The sequence below is a fragment of the Littorina saxatilis genome, linkage group LG7 (genome assembly GCF_037325665.1).
Source record: "Littorina saxatilis isolate snail1 linkage group LG7, US_GU_Lsax_2.0, whole genome shotgun sequence".
In the NCBI taxonomy this organism is placed as follows: Eukaryota; Metazoa; Mollusca; class Gastropoda; order Littorinimorpha; family Littorinidae; genus Littorina; species Littorina saxatilis.
Window position 1 is genome coordinate 38,110,742 of NC_090251.1, and position 16,830 is coordinate 38,127,571.

Genomic DNA, 16,830 nt, shown 5'->3' on the forward strand with positions numbered 1-16,830 from the left:
GAAATTTTGCTCAAGTTATCTTCGACGAAGCCCGGGATTTGGTATTGCATTTCAGCTTGGAGGCTTAAAAGTTAATTTATGAGTTTGCTCATTAAAGTTGTCATTAAAATCGATTTTTCGCAAACAGATTTAAAATTGATTGCATCGTATTCTTCATCACATTCTGAATCTAAAAATATATACATATGTCATGTTTACTCTTAAAATGTGATCACAATTAACGAAAATAGATTAATTAGTCTTACGATTAAAATTTAAGAAATCGATCCAAAAATGATTTCATTTATTCTTTATAATTTCCTGATTCCAACAACATATAGATATAATAGGTTGTATTCAAAACAAGCCTAGAAAGTTAACAAGAATACAGAAAAGCGCGCTTTCCTGCTTAGCGCAATACGCTACTGCGCTAATCTGGCGTGTCAATATCACTACGTTTTGCACGTGGGAGGTGAGCGATTTCCTTCACGTGGGATTGACGAAGCTGTACTGTCTTGGTGAAAAAATACAGTGCCTTCAGTTTCATCCCGTGAGTTCGACAGCTTGACTAAATGTAGTAATTTCGCCTTACGCGACTTGTTAATTTCTTACATTTAATAACGTCATTTTGGATAGGTTTTATGAAACATTTTAATGAGTCCAGGCTCAATTAAGGACCGCCTTAAGAGTTGAAATTTAGTGAATGATCTCTCACCGCAGGAAGCTTTCGTGTTGTCGGTCGGGCCGCTTCTTGTATTGAACTTTGTTCCAGCGGGACAGTCGAAGGTCAGGGACGGGTACTTCGTGTATTTGGCATCTGGGGTCAGCGATCCCAGGTCAAACTGACCGTTCTCTGCATCGGACTTCAGTGCTGCCCACACCTGCATTTCTTTGGACTTGTACGCCTGTTGAATGGGTTGAGAGGTTCTCAGTGTTAGAGTGTGAATGATGTTGACAAGAATAAATCAAACAAGTCGCGTAAGGCGAAAATACAATATTTTAAGTAGCTGTCGAACTCACAGAATGAAACTGAACGCAATGCCATTTTACTCGTAGCATCGTCAGGCCACCGCTCATGGCAAAGGCAGTGAAATTGACAAGAAGAGCGGGGTAGTAGTTGCGCTAAGAAGGATAGCACGCTTTTCTGTACCTCTCTTTGTTTTAACTTTCTGAGCGTGTTTTTAATCCAAACATATCATATCTATATGTTTTTTGGAATCAGGAACCGACAAGGAATAAGATGAAAGTGTTTTTAAATTGATTTCGAAAATACAATATTTAGTCAAGTAGCTGTTGAACTCACAGAATGAAACTGAACGCAGCAAGACCGTATACTCGTAGCATCGTCACTCCACCGCCCGTGGCAAAGGCAGTGCCCGTGGAATTGACAAGAAGAGCGGGGTATTCGTTGCGCTGAGAAGGATAGCACGCTTTTCTGTACCTCTCTTCGTTTTAACTTTCTGAGCGTGTTTTTAATCCAAACATATCATATCTATATATTTTTGGAATCAGGAACCGACAAGGAATAAGATGAAAGTGTTTTTAAATTGATTTCGAAAAAAAAATTTTGATAATAATTTTGATATATTTAATTTTCAGAGCTTGTTTTTAATCCGAATATAACATATTTATATGTTTTTGGAATCAGCAAATGATGGAGAATAAGATAAACGTAAATTTGGATCGTTTTATAAATTTTTATTTTTTTTTACAATTTTCAGATTTTTAATGACCAAAGTCATTAATTAATTTTTAAGCCACCACGCTGAAATGCAATACCGAACCCCGGGCTTCGTCGAAGATTACTTGACCAAAATTTCAACCAATTTGGTTGAAAAATGAGGGCGTGACAGTGCCGCCTCAACTTTCACGAAAAGCCGGATAAGACGTCATCAAAGACATTTATCAAAAAAATGAAAAAAATGTTCGGGGATTTCATACCCAGGAACTCTCATGTCAAATTTCATAAAGATCGGCCCAGTAGTTTAGTCTGAATCGCTCTACACACACACACACACACACACACACACGCACGCACGCACATACACCACGACCCTCGTTTCGATTCCCCCTCGATGTTAAAATATTTAGTCAAAACTTGACTAAATATAAAAAGACAGAAACAAGCCCAGAACCCCCATGGTACAATGTAGGCAGAGGAGGTTGTGACAGAGAGAGAGAGAGAGAGAGAGAGAGAGAGAGAGAGAGAGAGAGAGAGAGAGAGAGAGAGAGAGAGGGCAAACAGACAGGCAGACAAACTGATAGCCAGACAGAGACAGAGAAAGAGAGAGAGAGAGCGAGAGAGAGAGCGAGCGAGAGACTCGAGAGAGAGAGAGTGGGAAGAGCTGAGAGACTGAGAGAGAGAGAGAGCGCGAGGGAGGAGAGAGACAAGATGAGACTAGACGAGGAGGACAGGGACAAAAACAGGACGAAGAAAATCATGTCCATCGAGAGAACTACACACATGCGCACGCGTTACGCTCGCACGCAAAGAGAGCGAGAGAGAGAGAGGGGAGGGAGGCCGAGGGAGAGAGAGAGAGAGGAAGAGAGAGAGGGGGAGAGACACAAAGACAAAGAGAGAGAGACAGAGACAGAGACAGAGAGACAGAGTGAAATAGAGAATGAGATGGAGAGAGAATTATAGACCAAATCTTCAAGAAGGCAATTACCTGGTATGTCTCCTCGGAAGTTCCATCCTTCTGGAAGTCCATGACCATATCGAAAGAGACCCGGAGAACCAAAATTGTCTGTCTTCGCTTCCTGGCGTGCCCTTCGTATGCTCTGAGTTCTGTCTCAGCCGACCGTTTGCGTCTGGTTTGGGGTCCGCAATATACCTGATATAATAAGTCTAAGTCAATCTTACCTGTTCAAAGGCCGGAGGAATCGGCGGCAGATTGACTACTAACGTTCCAAAAATAAAGAATTAGAGAGTTAAAAAAGACTAGAAATGTACGTTTATGGAACGTTGACTTATGGACAAAACCAAACAATCACTAAAACTTCTGTCTTTAAAGTGGACGAGCAAGATATATTTAGAGAAATAATAATATTTTTCATTCAGTGAGCATTATTTTCTAAATGATTGATGGAGAAATGAAAACATCATGTAATAATGTTAATCAGAAGAAGAAGAAGAAGAAGACTTTGCTTCTCGCCGGTTGATTCTTGGTGTGTGTTCAACTAGACGGATGCTCACATTCCGCGTTAATACCTTTCATGATGGTTGAAATGATGGTTTCATGGGAAAGAATGAATGTTGAGGCAAAGACAAATGGCGGCACGTTACCTGGACGTTCTCCACAGTGCAGGTAGGCACGTTGACACAGGCATCCCGCCAGGTGGAGTTACTGAGAGCCGCGACGAAGTCGGAGCGGATCTGACCCAGAGACATGTCACACGACCCCGTGAAGTAGTACAGCTCGGAAGGCAGCCTTGCTCTGCCCGGAATGTAGGCCACTGAGAGAAAAAAATCGAAATGAAACAAAATTAGATTTGATGTGGCAGAAGAGGCTGAAAGAGGCTATGTGTTGGTTTTACGCTTCGATGACTCTGTTTGTTGTACCAGAGAATGTATAGTACAAAGCCTGTCTAGGCCCTAATATCTACACTCTCTGGCGAGTTGTATGTTTCCATGCCGCTGCTGTACCTTAATATTAAAGCTCGGATAATACGGATACTCCACTTGTTGCAAAACAGATATGTCTCGCAGTTGCTGTGCTCGGTGGCCTTGCATTGGCGACCTACTGGTTTGAACCAAGGTGTATGTCCGTTAGTGTTTGCTTTCTCACATAGCAGCCTAAAATGTTGCAAAGAAGGAGCGCAGCTGCTCATGGTCTTTGCAAAGGGCCGTAACTCCTGTTCACATGGCAGACTTACAACCAACTTTCCATCAACTTTAATGCGATTTTGTTCTCAGAACTAAGCGCTCAAATGAATTTTCAATTCGCTGCAAAATCAGAACTAAATCGTCGGGACCGTTCACATGACAGGCTTGCCGCCGACTTGGTCTCAGCGACTCATGAGAAACTTCAAACCAAAGCTGGTGAAAGGTAGGCTGACAATCGGCCATGTGTACACGTAATCTTCCCATTTGAATGACAGATCAGTCATCTTCTCTGAACCAAGTGGCCCCGAGAGTGTTATGTACATTCAACGACAACGTTAACAGCACTAACAACATCATAAATGGGCTACCGACCTTGACAAGCGGGCACTGTGGACGGTCTCCAAAAGCTCTCCGAGTTGGTGCAGACGAACCTCCCGTCAAAGGAAGCCACGATGTCCCAGTTGTCGTTACAGGACATGAAGCAGTCCCAGCCATGGTTACCCAGCAGGCAAGCCAGGGCGCCGTTCACGGGTTCGCCAAGCTTACTACAGTTGTTTTCTGAAACGTAAAGCAAGTTGTAGCGTTCTCGTTTTTTTAATATTTTTTTAAATAATTCTTTGTCAAGTTTTAGTTAATTCGAGGATGGAGCAACAACAATTGTCAAAATAAAAACACGTGCGAGCGTTCGTGCGTGCGTGCGTGCGTGCGGGCATGCGTGCGTGAGTGAGTGAGTGTGTGTGTTCGCAATTCGGTGAGCACTCTGTTTTGTGGTCGTGTTTGAATGTATAATATATTGAATATACTCAAGCCAAGCAACATGCCTGTGTACTGCACGTAGTTGTAATAAATCGTAAGTCTTAAATGTAAGCTAACCTCTGCATTCGGGCTTTGTTCCGTCGTAATTCCAAAACATTCGTGGTGGGTTTTCATTGTCGTCTCGTTCGCACGTGACATTATGGGACCCTAAGAATGGGTAGCCATTGGTACAGTTGAGCGTACACTCCGCCCCGTGGATGTAGCCGTCTGGGCAGTCGTACAGCATCACGGAGCGAGATCGCCCAGGGTCCTCAAAATCAGGCTTGTCGCAGGACAGTGCTGACAAAAAAGCAGAGATTATTGTACACGATTAATTCACACAAAAAACAACACCACCATTCAGCACAGGAAGCAGTCGGGCTCCTAATGTTTTTAATGTTATTTTTCCTTTATTACCAATATTGTTTTTAATTTTCTATGTGTTTAGGCAGAAGGATGGTTTTTATCCCATAAAAAGCCAAGTCGGATGTATAGTGATTTACAAGATGGTTTTATAACGTGAAGGAAGGTATTTTTAACAATAGAACAACGCCCGAAATACCTACTTGTGACAGTGACAGGAAAGCGGCAGCTCCTGCTGTTGTTACTGGAGTCACTGGCCGTGTACGTCACGTACGTCACACCAACCGGAAACGAAGAACCAGAAGTGACGTCACTTGTGGGTACGATGGTTTCTCCAGAGTTGTCGGACACGGCCGGCTCCGTCCAATCAGCGGTCGTTTCTTCTCCGATGCGAGCGGCAAAGACTTCCACATTGTCTGGGCAGCCATCTTGAAAACTGGGTGGTTCGCTGTCTGTAAAGGTAAAACAAATTTGCAAATCTCAGCAAAGAGGAATGTTAAAATTATTAGATAATTATTTGGAAAATCATCGGTTTTGTTGTTGTTGTTTTTTTTTGTTTTTTTTTTTGGGGGGGAGGGCCTTAATTGTCGGTTGGTTGGTTAATTGGTCCTTGGCGCAAACATAGTGTAGTCAAGCTGGACCAGTAAGTAATCATACACATTATAGAATTGTTTCCGACTGACCAAGTAAATCAACGCCTTTAGTTTGAATGTTTACTGAATCAGCTTGTCCTGGAAAAACACATCATCATCGTGTAAAAGTTTGCATGAAAAAAAAAATTCCTCTACTCCTCTGAAGCCCTTTCCCTTGTTTGTATACTATTTCCTATCATATTGTTGTACACTGATTCTGATGGAATTTCGTGTGCTTATTTAATACTTAATAACTGTTGGCGTATTGATAAAGTACTTCTGTGCTTTTATGGGTTATTCTTGTACCCAAAGTCTTGGTTTAAACAAGTTTTTTTCAGTTAGACATGATACAGCAGTAAAACAAGAAATAATAGGGACACGAACTCAAGCGAACGCTTATATTACGTGCCCTAGATACCCAAAGTCTTCACAATCATGTCTCTAAAAAATGCATGTTTAAAAGTGGTCGACAGGCAGATTCAGATGCGTCAAAGACAATTTTCCAGTTAATGACAATCTCATTGTTATGGAAAATAAAGTTTTTGTTACCCTTATTGTGAACACTAACACCCCCACCCCTCTCACACCACATCCCCCCCCCTATCCTCCCACCCCATCCTTTACTCTCCACTCCCTGTTTACAGCACCAAACAAACGTTACCGAGACAAGTGCCAGGCAGTGTCCAGGTCCCGTCAGCAGAGCAGGTGACGAAGCGAGGAGACTGGGCAGTGTAGCCGGACATACAGGTCAGCAGGCAGAAGGACTGGAAGCGGTTGCCCGTCGGACATATCAAGCCCCCAGCCTGTATTGTTGGGGGACTGGGGCAAGTGACCACTGCAAGGGGTCAATCATTTGAAATCAACATCGAATGAAATGTCATGTAACAACGAAAGCTTCGCCCCTCGTGTTGGTCAAGGCCGATATGGAGGAGTCGAGGTTAGAGACTTTAGTCCGGGATTATCTGTACCCTCAATGCAATTTACCCTGGACTTAAGTCTCTAAACTTTGTGTGTGTACATGTGTGTGTGTGCGCGCGCGTGCGTGTGTGTATTGTTTTATTTTGTTGTTGTTGCTATTGTACATCGACGTGAGCTCTGGCGAGAAGGGGTATTCATAAGCATTCATTATAATTATAATTAAGCTCGAAACCTGCATACCGGCCCGGTGCATTTCGAGTCAGGTTGTATTTTTTGTTACCAAAACAGCCAATTATACCGTGTTCACACTGTCAAAAGTGATTGAGCACGAACAACAGCTCCTACACAAAAAGTCTGAACTAAGATAAATGCCTGTAGATTTTGAACCAAACACAAAGCTGCATTCACATAGAAGAGCTCCATGATAACGTGCTATTATATTTATTTACACATTTAATGTTTAGACATTATTTACAGTTACGATACCCCCTTCTTAGTACTTTGGATGATAGTTTAAGTTTTTCACAAGTTTTTAATGAGGTTTTAACCCCAAAAGGCTAAGAAACCACAAAACATAGTTGTGAGAAACCAGAAGATTTACAGATTACTGCTCACGTTTAAGGACGATTCCAACAACATTTTGGCAACGGTCTACTCTCTTCAGAAGAATACAGAAGTTCATATACCATTGGAAATGACGAATTTAAAAATGGTGTATTTACTTGAACACGTCGGCACAGCAGGCGTCCATGTTTCCGTATCCGTGCACGTGAGACTTGGCTGACCCTGGATACGGTATCCCTGGTTACAAGTGACGTCACACACAGACCCCTCTATGTACCCCTTTCCACACGTCACTCGGCCGTTTGATACTGAGAGAAACGGACATCGCCTGACTGAAACGGAAAGTGGTTAGTTCCCTTGATCAGAAACTTCAGTCGGAGGTAGAAGGTAGAGATTTTTTAGACACAAAATTGCAAACAGAGAAAAAGATAAGCCAGACAAAGACAGGCAGGATAGTTCTGCAGCCAGAACAGGCCTTTAAATAAATATTGCATGAAATTAGGAATGAGAAAGACACATCATGGTAATGAAATGTAGTATTTCGGGTAGAACTACCTCGGAGAAGTGTAGAAATGTAATGTAGTATTCCGGGTAGAACTAACTAAGAGAAGCGTAGAAATTCAATGTAGTATTTCGAGTAGAACTAACAAGGTGAATGCAATGCAGTATTTCGGGTAGAATTAACTCAGGCAATCCTAGAAATGCAATGTAGCATTTCGGGTAGAACGAACTGAGATACGCGCTTCTTACCCTGAACGTTGATGGAGAAAGAACAAAAAGCTTTGTTTCCTGCAGGATCCGCTGCCGTGATCGTGACCCTGTGCAATCCTGGAGGGAACGAAGATCCTGACACAGGCTGGCTGGTCAAGGTCACTGATCCTCCGCTGTTGTCACTGGTTACCGGGTCAGTCCAGGTCAAGGTCACAGCTGCGCCGAGGGGACCAGAGTATTGTTGCAGGTCCGGAGGACAACCATTAGTGAATGTGGGTACCGTGGTGTCTGAAAGGAAATGCATACAATGCTATTCACTGGCTGTTATACATGTGCACTTCTTCTTCAGCAGGAACCAGATCGCCTAGTTGGTGGGGAGGTCAAGAGTTGAGCTCCTGTCAGTAACACAGCAGACACGTTGCCTTGATATGGTGCGCACTTGCTTGATACGGTTTATTATTTAAACACTTACGGTTGCCTTTTGGGGAATTTAGCTTGCTAGTTTGTTGCTAAAAAGTTTGCTTTTCTGATTCGATTTGAGACTATTCAAAGCTAGTTTCAAAGTTGTCGACTCCCATGCTTACTCGCGAAGACAGTAAAAGAGCCTTCACGATACATGTACAACGCCAGAACGATTAAACCATGCATACGAATGGGATGGCTGGGGGGTATAAAAAGCAGTAGGGTATTGCAGTTTGCAGTTTGCAGTTTGCAATGCCTACCTGGAGGGTGCAAAGACCATGTGCAATCTGCCATGCATGAACTACTGACCCAGAGTGCCTGTAGCCTCGAAGTCTTAATCAGTATTACAGTATTTAAACCCTGAATGCAGTTTTCAGTGTTCCAGTATAAAAAAAAATCTAAATAAATAAACCAGATGGTAGCGATTGAAAAGTTTTGTTTCCTGATTTAGAAATGGCGCAAGCTATCTGTTTGTAGTGTCATACCGTAGCATCCTTGCAGGGGTGGGGACCATGAGCCATCCGCCCTGCAGGTAGTGAAGACAGACCCGGAGTGTCGGTAGCCTGCGTTACATGTAATGCTGCACACGTCACGGTATGTGTTTTCTCCGGGGCAGTTCACTGTTCCTCCCGTTACGGTGCCTGGATCGCCGCACGATTTCGCTTAAGGATTGAAAGAAAACACGACTGTTAACTCTTAGTAGATACGGTCGGTGACGCATCAGTTACCAGGCAATTTGATAGAGGGAGAGATTTTATTTGTGGAATACTATGATAACAAAAAAACACCACGTGAACAGCAGCAGCGGCATCAACAACAACAACAACAACAAAAACAACAACAACAACAACAACAACAACAACAACAACAACAACATTGTAGACTAAGGAAGTGTTGATTGCATGGTTCGAGAGGTTGTATTGACCTATGTGACAAGGATCATCCTCCTCCTCCTCCTCCTCCTCCTCTTTCTCCTCCTCCTACTCCTCCTCAGTCCTCCTTATCATCATCATCATCGTCGTCGCCGTCGTCGTCGTCATCGTTATCGTACTTATCTTCAATAAAAGCAGCAGCATTTCAAAACATAAGCAGTTCTCCCACCCTTGACAAAACTGTGATAACTGCGCCTCACGCTCAGTGCGCTTTTCGAAGAATACTCTTCACCATCGTACCCACAGGAGCTTGTAACAAAGCTAGGGATTAGTAGTAGTAAGGATACAGTAAGGATGAAGTAGTAAATTAAATAAGAATCGACCGGCGCTTTGATACAAGCTCCTGTGATCGTACCCTATACCTTTACACTGTGGATCAGCGTGGCTCCAACTGCCGGACTGTGTGCAGGCCAGTGACCTCTGACCCTGCAGGACGTAACCGTCTTCACAGGAGAAGGTGCACGTGGAACCGTAGATGTTGTCCTGCACAGCCCCGCTGCAGCTTGGTCGTAACCCGTAGCGCGGTGTCCTCAGCACTGAGCACGTTGTCACTGACAAAAGGGAACATCAACTCCAGTAATCCCCAAACAAGCATTCTGACATACCGTCTTCGTCCTGAAATGTTTGTGTAGTTCGATTCTTTGCGATTTTGATTTTTGTGTGCGTTAGACAAAGTAAATCATTCTCCATGAGAAATATTCTATAAAATACGAATGACAATACATGATTTAACATTCTTTTATCTTTCTATCAATACCAGGTACAAATGTAAACACTATTTTATTATTAAAAAAAAAATCATTTATGGTTTCTGCTGAAAAACTGTCTAAACTGAGTTACGCCAAAATTCCACGACGCCGTCGATACGAGTTTAATCCCCGAGTACGCAGTACTAGGGTCCAGCAGACTTTAATTGTGTGTCTGTGTGTCTGTCTCGACTTAACAGCTTATTGCTGGGAAACTACTGGGCGCAGTTCGTTCAAAAGTTGATACACTAACTTGATAATAGGTCCGATTGATCGTATTAAAACTTCATAATGTTACCTGGGACCTAAATGCGAAATATTCCACAAAAACGACTCTTAACGGGGGCAGTTTTTGCGGTGGGAGGCTGGTCGCTTTGCGAACAGCCAGTCACTGAACTAAAGGGGAGACTTGGGCGGCCTCAGCCGAACACGTCACGCAGTAACGAGAAAAGCATGATTTGCAAGCCAGACAACGGGTGGGGATATGGTCTCGGCAAAGAAACTAAAATGCAGGGTTTGGTCTCGGTGAAAGAGAGACAGAGAGCACGAGAGAGTCTATGGCCAAAGTGATCCGGGATCGATTCCCGGCATGGGCGGTCTATATATATATATTTTTTTTTAATTCTCGTTTACTATTGTTTATTATGAACGTTTTAATGTTTTATTTCACTCTAATAATTTTTTTAATTGTGTAAAATAAATTAAAAAAAAAAAAAAAATTTTTAAATCCAAGTGACCCGGGTTCGATTTCCGGCATGGGCGGTCTATATTTTTTTAATTTTTTTTTTAATTCTCGTTTACTATATTGTTTATTATGAACGTTTTAATGTTTTATTTTACTCTAATAACTTTTTTAATTGTGTAAAATAAATAATTTTTTGTTGTTGTTTAAATCCACGTGCACAAGACAAAAACTTTCATACTGGGGGAGCGAGCCAGTCTGAAGAGTACTCGGGTCCAGCGCCAGCGTTTTTTATTATTTACAAAACTATTCAGCCCAGGACCATAACCAGGCATTAATGTCTTTGTCCCTTTCTCGATTCATCCAATCAAAAACTTCTCTTATTTCAAAATGTATTTTCTCCTATGATATCTACCCAGGGAACAAACTCTGCCTGGAAATATTTATGAAGAAAATTCTCTATTATTGCGTAGTGGGACGTGTTTAGAGTGATATTAATAAAATGTAATATACTTCAACATTCTATCTTTACTTTTCTTGAAGATGAATGTTTCCCAACCAGTACATGTTTTATCCCCAAAAGTCGCACACAAACACTTTCCAATTCTGACACATAAATCAAGCAAATATAACTTTTAAGGACAACAAACACCTTTTTTTAAGACTTTGTAATGAAGGACCTAGACAAAAAAATTCAAAAGATTTTCAAAGAAACAAATCTTTATTTTCGTGCCATCTTTGCGCTTGATTTCTGTTTTTACATTTAGTCAAGTTTTGACTAAATGTTTTAACATAGAGGGGGAATCGAGACGAGGGTCGTGGTGTATGTGTGTGTGTGTGTGTGTGTGTGTGTGTGTGTGTGTGTGTGTGTGTGTGTGTGTGTGTGTGTGTGTGTGTGTGTGTGTGTGTGTGTGTGTGTGTGTGTGTGTAGAGCGATTCAGACTAAACTACTGGACCGATCTTTATGAAATTTGACATGAGAGTTCCTGAGAATGATATCCCCGGACGTTTTTTGTATTTTTTCGATAAATGTCTTTGATAACGTCATATCCGGCTTTTTGTAAAAGTTGAGGCGGCACTGTCACACCCTCATTTTTCAATCAAATTGATTGAAATTTTGGCAAAGCAATCGTCGACAAAGGCCGGACTTTGGTATTGAATTTCAGCTTGGTGGCTTAAACAATAATTAATGAATTTGGTCATTAAAAATCGGAAACTTGTCATTAACATTTTTTTAAAACGATCCAAAAACAATTTCATCTTATTCTTCGTCATTTTCTGATTTCAAAAACATATACATACGTTATATTTGGATTACAAACAAGCTCTGAAAATTAAAAATATGAAAATTATGATTAAAATTAATTGTCCGAAATCGGTTTAGAAACAATTTCATCTTATTCCTTGTCGGTCCCTGATTCCAAAAACATATAGATATGATATGTTTGGATTAAAAACAAATTCAGTACGCTAAAAAGAATAGAGATACAGAAAAGCGTGTTATCCTACTCAGCGCGACCATTACCGCACTATTTTGGCTTGTCGATTTCACTGCCTTTGCCACGAGCGGTGGACTGACGAAACTACGAGTATGCGGTCTTGGTGAAAAAATGCAGTGCGTTCAGTTTCATTCTGTGAGTTCGACAGCTCATAGACCAAATAGCCTGGACCGCCAACTCGTCACGTGACCCTTCGAGGTTACGACTCTCGACTTTCAGGGGCGCGTCGCGTCCGGTTTGAAAGGCCAGCGATTCGAAGACAGTGAAAAGAAAGCACGCTCCAGTTATTTGTGACAATGGGAGGTGACAATGAACTGGATTTTCCAAAACTCCAAACTAAACTTAACAAAACTCATCGAAAAACATGTTCCATAATTATGCACTTTTGCTGAGTTTATTTTAGCATTTTCAGAACTTACCTCGGCAACTTCGTCCATGTTTACAATCGACACCGGATATCACGTCCCCCTGATTTCTGAAAGGCTTGTAAGCGTAGGTTCCTAAATGCGAGAGGCCGCTACCTCGTAATAGAGAGAAAGAGCGGAGAGAGAGCTAGTTGGCGGTCCAGGATAAATGGTCTATGGACAGCTTGAATAAATGTTGTTATTTCGCCTTACGCGACTTGTTGTTTCTATTGTCAGTCGTTACACTACCTTTGACCGTCACGTAGAAATAACAGGTGTCAGTTAGCCCTCCAGCGTCCTTGGCCTCGTACGTGATGTATGTTTTTCCCTGTTTAAAGCTGCTGCCAGACCCCGGCCCGCTTCTTTGGTGAATTCTGAAATCAATCAGATGTGTCGATCTTGTGCATTAGATTTGTTTACGTGTATGATCGTTTTTACCCCGCCATTTAGGCAACCATACGCCGCTTTCGGAGGATGCATGCTGGATATTTTCGTGTTTCTATAACCTACCGAACTCTGACATGGACTACAGGATCGTTTCCGTGCGCACTTGATCTTGTGCTTGCGTGTACACACACGAAGGGGGATAAGGCACTAGCAGGTCTGCACATAAGTTGACCTGAAAAACTTCCACCTTAACCCACCAGGCGCGGTCGGGATTCGAACCCACGACCTTCCGCTTTGGAGGCCTGCGTCTTACCACCAAGCCACTGCGCCCGTCTAAATAGGAAATCGAACTACAAGAAAGATGATTTATTAGAACGTTTAAGCTTAATTTTAGAAGAAAAAAAATAAACTTTCACGAGAACGTGGTGATCTTTCAAGTGGACGGACAAAGAAGTCACAGTGAGACCCTGAACAAAGACGGAACTAATTAGCTCAGTAAGGTGTTGCTTATTTGGTCGAAGAATCGACGCCTACCTGAGCTGTAGACTGAGCTATGGAACGACCTTCCATTCTGTTGGTTTTAGAGCCAGCAATTATTTAAAGGCAGCTATTACCGCCAAAAAGGGAGACCATCAGTGTCATTTCATTTCTGTCCAAATCAGGCTTTGTTCCACAGGCAAGACCCCATCCCAAACTTTCTTCATCACCTGTTCTTCCCATGTTTTCCCCAAGTTTCAGCAAACAAACAAACAAGCTAACTAAGAGAAGAAAACTAACCAAACAAAGCAAATAATTCAAACAAATACACTACAAATTCCGGTTGCCAAAGTAAAAATCAGGACATTAAACTTCACAACATGTTCTCTGCCCCGCCCCCTCCCCCCCCCCCCCCCCTTCCCATAAGGACACCACCCACCAAACCACCCAAAATGTAACTCTATGCACCATCATTGTACAAAGAAATGGTTGCCAGTCATGTTCAGAGGCTTCCACGACAATGTTCCATCATGATGCAATCGCTTAATAATACAGCAACGTGTTTACTGTTGTTAACATTACAGTTCTTTCTACTGCTATTATTATCCCAACCCCATCTCTACCCCAAACAGTAGCTACACAGTCGTTTCGCAAAGCAATTAACACAACTCAAAGTAATCAACTCACTGTGGTTGTCCGCCGTCTGGATCGGACGCAGTAGGTTTTGACCAGGTGGCGATGGCCTCTGTCTTGCCCGCAGGAGCTGTGACCGTCGGACTGGAAGGGCAGAAGATGGAAGGCGGTCTGTTAGGTGGGGGTCCAGATGATGATGAGCCTTCAAAGACGAGACAGGGAGACAACGCTTACAACATTAAGTTAGAAGTTTATTATATTCTGATATGTGTGTGATAAGTGGTCGGGGTGGGTCGGTTGTGGTAGTAGGGGCGTGGCAGGGGAGCAATGTGAGTGTGTGTGTGTGTGTGTGTGTGTGTGTGTGTGTGTGTGTGTGTGTGTGTGTCTGTGTGTGTGTGTGTGTGTATGTGTGTGTGTGTGTGTGTGTGTGTGTGTGTGTGTGTGTGTGAGTGTGTGTGTGTGTAAAATCATATGCTTTACAAACGACCTTTGAGACAAAATGTTAATGTACAGAACCAAATGTAGTTATGTGAGCTCAATGCAATGTTGTTCGTTCGTCTGTTCACTTTTTTCGTTCGTTTGTTCGCTTGTTTGTTTTTTGTTTGTTTATTTGATTGTTCCTTTCTTTTTTCTATTGTTTTTTTTAAATTTGCTTGTTTTGTTTGTTATTATTTGTCTTTCATTCAATTATTGCTTTTTTGTTTGTTTCTGACCTTTGTTGTTACCTCCACCGCAGAAAAAAGCGCAGGCGACCACCCCAACCACAGCAGCCACAAACCACCAAAATCTCTTCTGGCGGTGAGCAGGAAGCAAAGAATCTGAAACATGTAAAATCTCTTTGACTGCCAGTCCTACCAGCAATTGCAAAGCTATGAAAATAGTTTGTCAGAATAAGAAGGGACATTTTAGGAAGATCTCTCACGAATAAATTAAGCGACTGGGAGGGAGAGAGAGCGAGAGAGAGAGAGAGAGAGAGAGAGAGAGAGAGAGAGAGAGAGAGAGAGAGAGAGAGAGAGAGAGAGACACACACACACAGACAGACAGACAGACAGAGACAGACAGAGAGACACAGAGAGAGAGAGACGGAGAGAGAGAGACTGAGAGAGAGAGAAGGGGAGAGAGACAGAGAGACACAGAGAGACACAGACACAGAGAGACAGAGAGAGAGAGAGAGAGGGAGAGAGACAGAGACAGAGAGACAGACAGAGAGACAGAGAGACAGAGAGACAGAGAGAGACAGAAACAGAGAGAGACAGAGAGAGGGGGAGGGAGGGAAGGAAAGAGGGAGAGAGAGATAGCTGTTTTACAGTGACCCTCACCCCACCCCATCCCCACTCCCCGCTTCGCTTTCAAAAATCTGAGGGGGAGGGTGGAAGGGGTGGGGGCGGTACGGGATAGGGGAGTGACTCACAAAAAGGGGAAGGAGGGGGATTCATTTAACATCTAATCTGTGGCTGCAGCCTGTTACGCATTGCTTTGATTTTTCGGCTGACTCCTATTTCGCAAATGGATATATAATATGCAACAATCATGATATGTCTCTGCGGCACTGAATCTTGAGCATTGTGTCTAAAACGTTATCAAATTAGCCCATTGTGCTAAGTTTGTGCCCATCGTGCTTCTTGTGCGGGAGACAGGAAACATGTCGTCCATTAAAGATAAACAACCCCTTCTCGTGCAAACAGTTAGGCTCGATCAGCATCTGCCATCTCAGACCTTGCCAGGCTTTTACATGGAAAATGACCATCCCGCCACTTGGTCACGTACCAAAGGTGAACAGACTGGGTGTTTTCTGTGCACTATGGACACAATTAATAAATTAATTTTGTAAGGCCAGTAAGGGCTTCTTAAAAATGTCATTCATAAAATATTCTAAGTCGCCATAGCAAGCAGTCAGAATGTTGAAATTTGGTATGTGATCAAGTCATTGGACTGTCCAGTTGATCAAGTGATTGGTCATAACCAATGAAAACGCCTGGCAAGATCTGAGATAGATAGACAGTGAAAATATAAATCTGTCCAGCCCGCATACCTGCGCATGTTAGCATGTAAGACCTTGTTTTTTTGTGAGAGAAAAAATCTTTTGTGTATGGAATTGGCCAAGATGGGATTATGATAAATAATAGAAAGCTTTCAGCTTGCAGCTCAAACACTCAAGGTAACCGGAATCAGAAACCAAAAGAACAAGAAATTCCTACGAGGTAGGAAAAACACCCCCGTCAAAGGGAAATAACCTTCTCAGTTGGTGGCAGTGACTGAGTGAGAATGGTTATTTCCCTTTGACCATTAAGATGTCCCTGGATAAGTCCTTGTATAATTTTAATCCACCAATAACTCCCTAACCGTGTGTTTGACTGGTCCCAATTTGTAAGGACCGTCTCAGGAATGTATAGAACCTGTTCACCAAGTTTGGTGATGATCGGTCCGTTCATTCTTGAGATCTATATGCGAACACAAACAAACAAACAAACAAACAAACACATCGAGCGAAACCTGTACACGCCCCTATACCGGGGGTGTAATTAATACCTGTCTGTGTCCACTTCCCCGCTCTACACTCAAAGACCAGGTACTGGTCAAGAGAGTGGAAGCAGAGACTGCCCTCTTTGTAAAACGTGTCGTGGGGGCAGTAGCCCGGTGACTCCTCCACGTCCTCACACCGGAACTCGCCGGCCTCTGTGCTGTCAGGGACATCACTGAACGCGCATGTACCTTGAACAACTGGGTCACCGGCCTGTAGAGTGTGTTGTTGGGAATATGTCTTAAATGTCGTAGACAATGTCTTTTGTTATCAAGTAAAAAAAATCGATTTACCGTACA

The 16,830-nt window shown here is 42.7% G+C and overlaps 1 protein-coding gene across 2 annotated transcripts in view; it reads right to left on the bottom strand.

Moving 5' to 3' along the window:
* Window positions 1-16,830, bottom strand: part of LOC138971400 (uncharacterized) — a 42,058-nt gene that overhangs the window by 16,286 nt on the left and 8,942 nt on the right. The window contains exons 4-18 of one of the 2 annotated variants that reach the window (XM_070344126.1): window positions 16,540-16,744; window positions 14,736-14,828; window positions 14,065-14,212; window positions 12,763-12,887; window positions 9,545-9,733; window positions 8,736-8,912; window positions 7,828-8,076; window positions 7,236-7,409; window positions 6,257-6,430; window positions 5,167-5,415; window positions 4,679-4,900; window positions 4,178-4,363; window positions 3,266-3,435; window positions 2,649-2,813; window positions 695-884 (exon numbers count right to left, since the gene is read on the bottom strand). In XM_070344126.1, coding sequence (XP_070200227.1) covers window positions 695-884; window positions 2,649-2,813; window positions 3,266-3,435; window positions 4,178-4,363; window positions 4,679-4,900; window positions 5,167-5,415; window positions 6,257-6,430; window positions 7,236-7,409; window positions 7,828-8,076; window positions 8,736-8,912; window positions 9,545-9,733; window positions 12,763-12,887; window positions 14,065-14,212; window positions 14,736-14,828; window positions 16,540-16,744 — 2,716 coding nt within the window. Of the gene's footprint in view, window positions 1-694; window positions 885-2,648; window positions 2,814-3,265; window positions 3,436-4,177; window positions 4,364-4,678; window positions 4,901-5,166; window positions 5,416-6,256; window positions 6,431-7,235; window positions 7,410-7,827; window positions 8,077-8,735; window positions 8,913-9,544; window positions 9,734-12,762; window positions 12,888-14,064; window positions 14,213-14,723; window positions 14,829-16,539; window positions 16,745-16,830 lie in introns of both variants that reach the window. The other variant, XM_070344125.1, reaches the window with a different exon arrangement.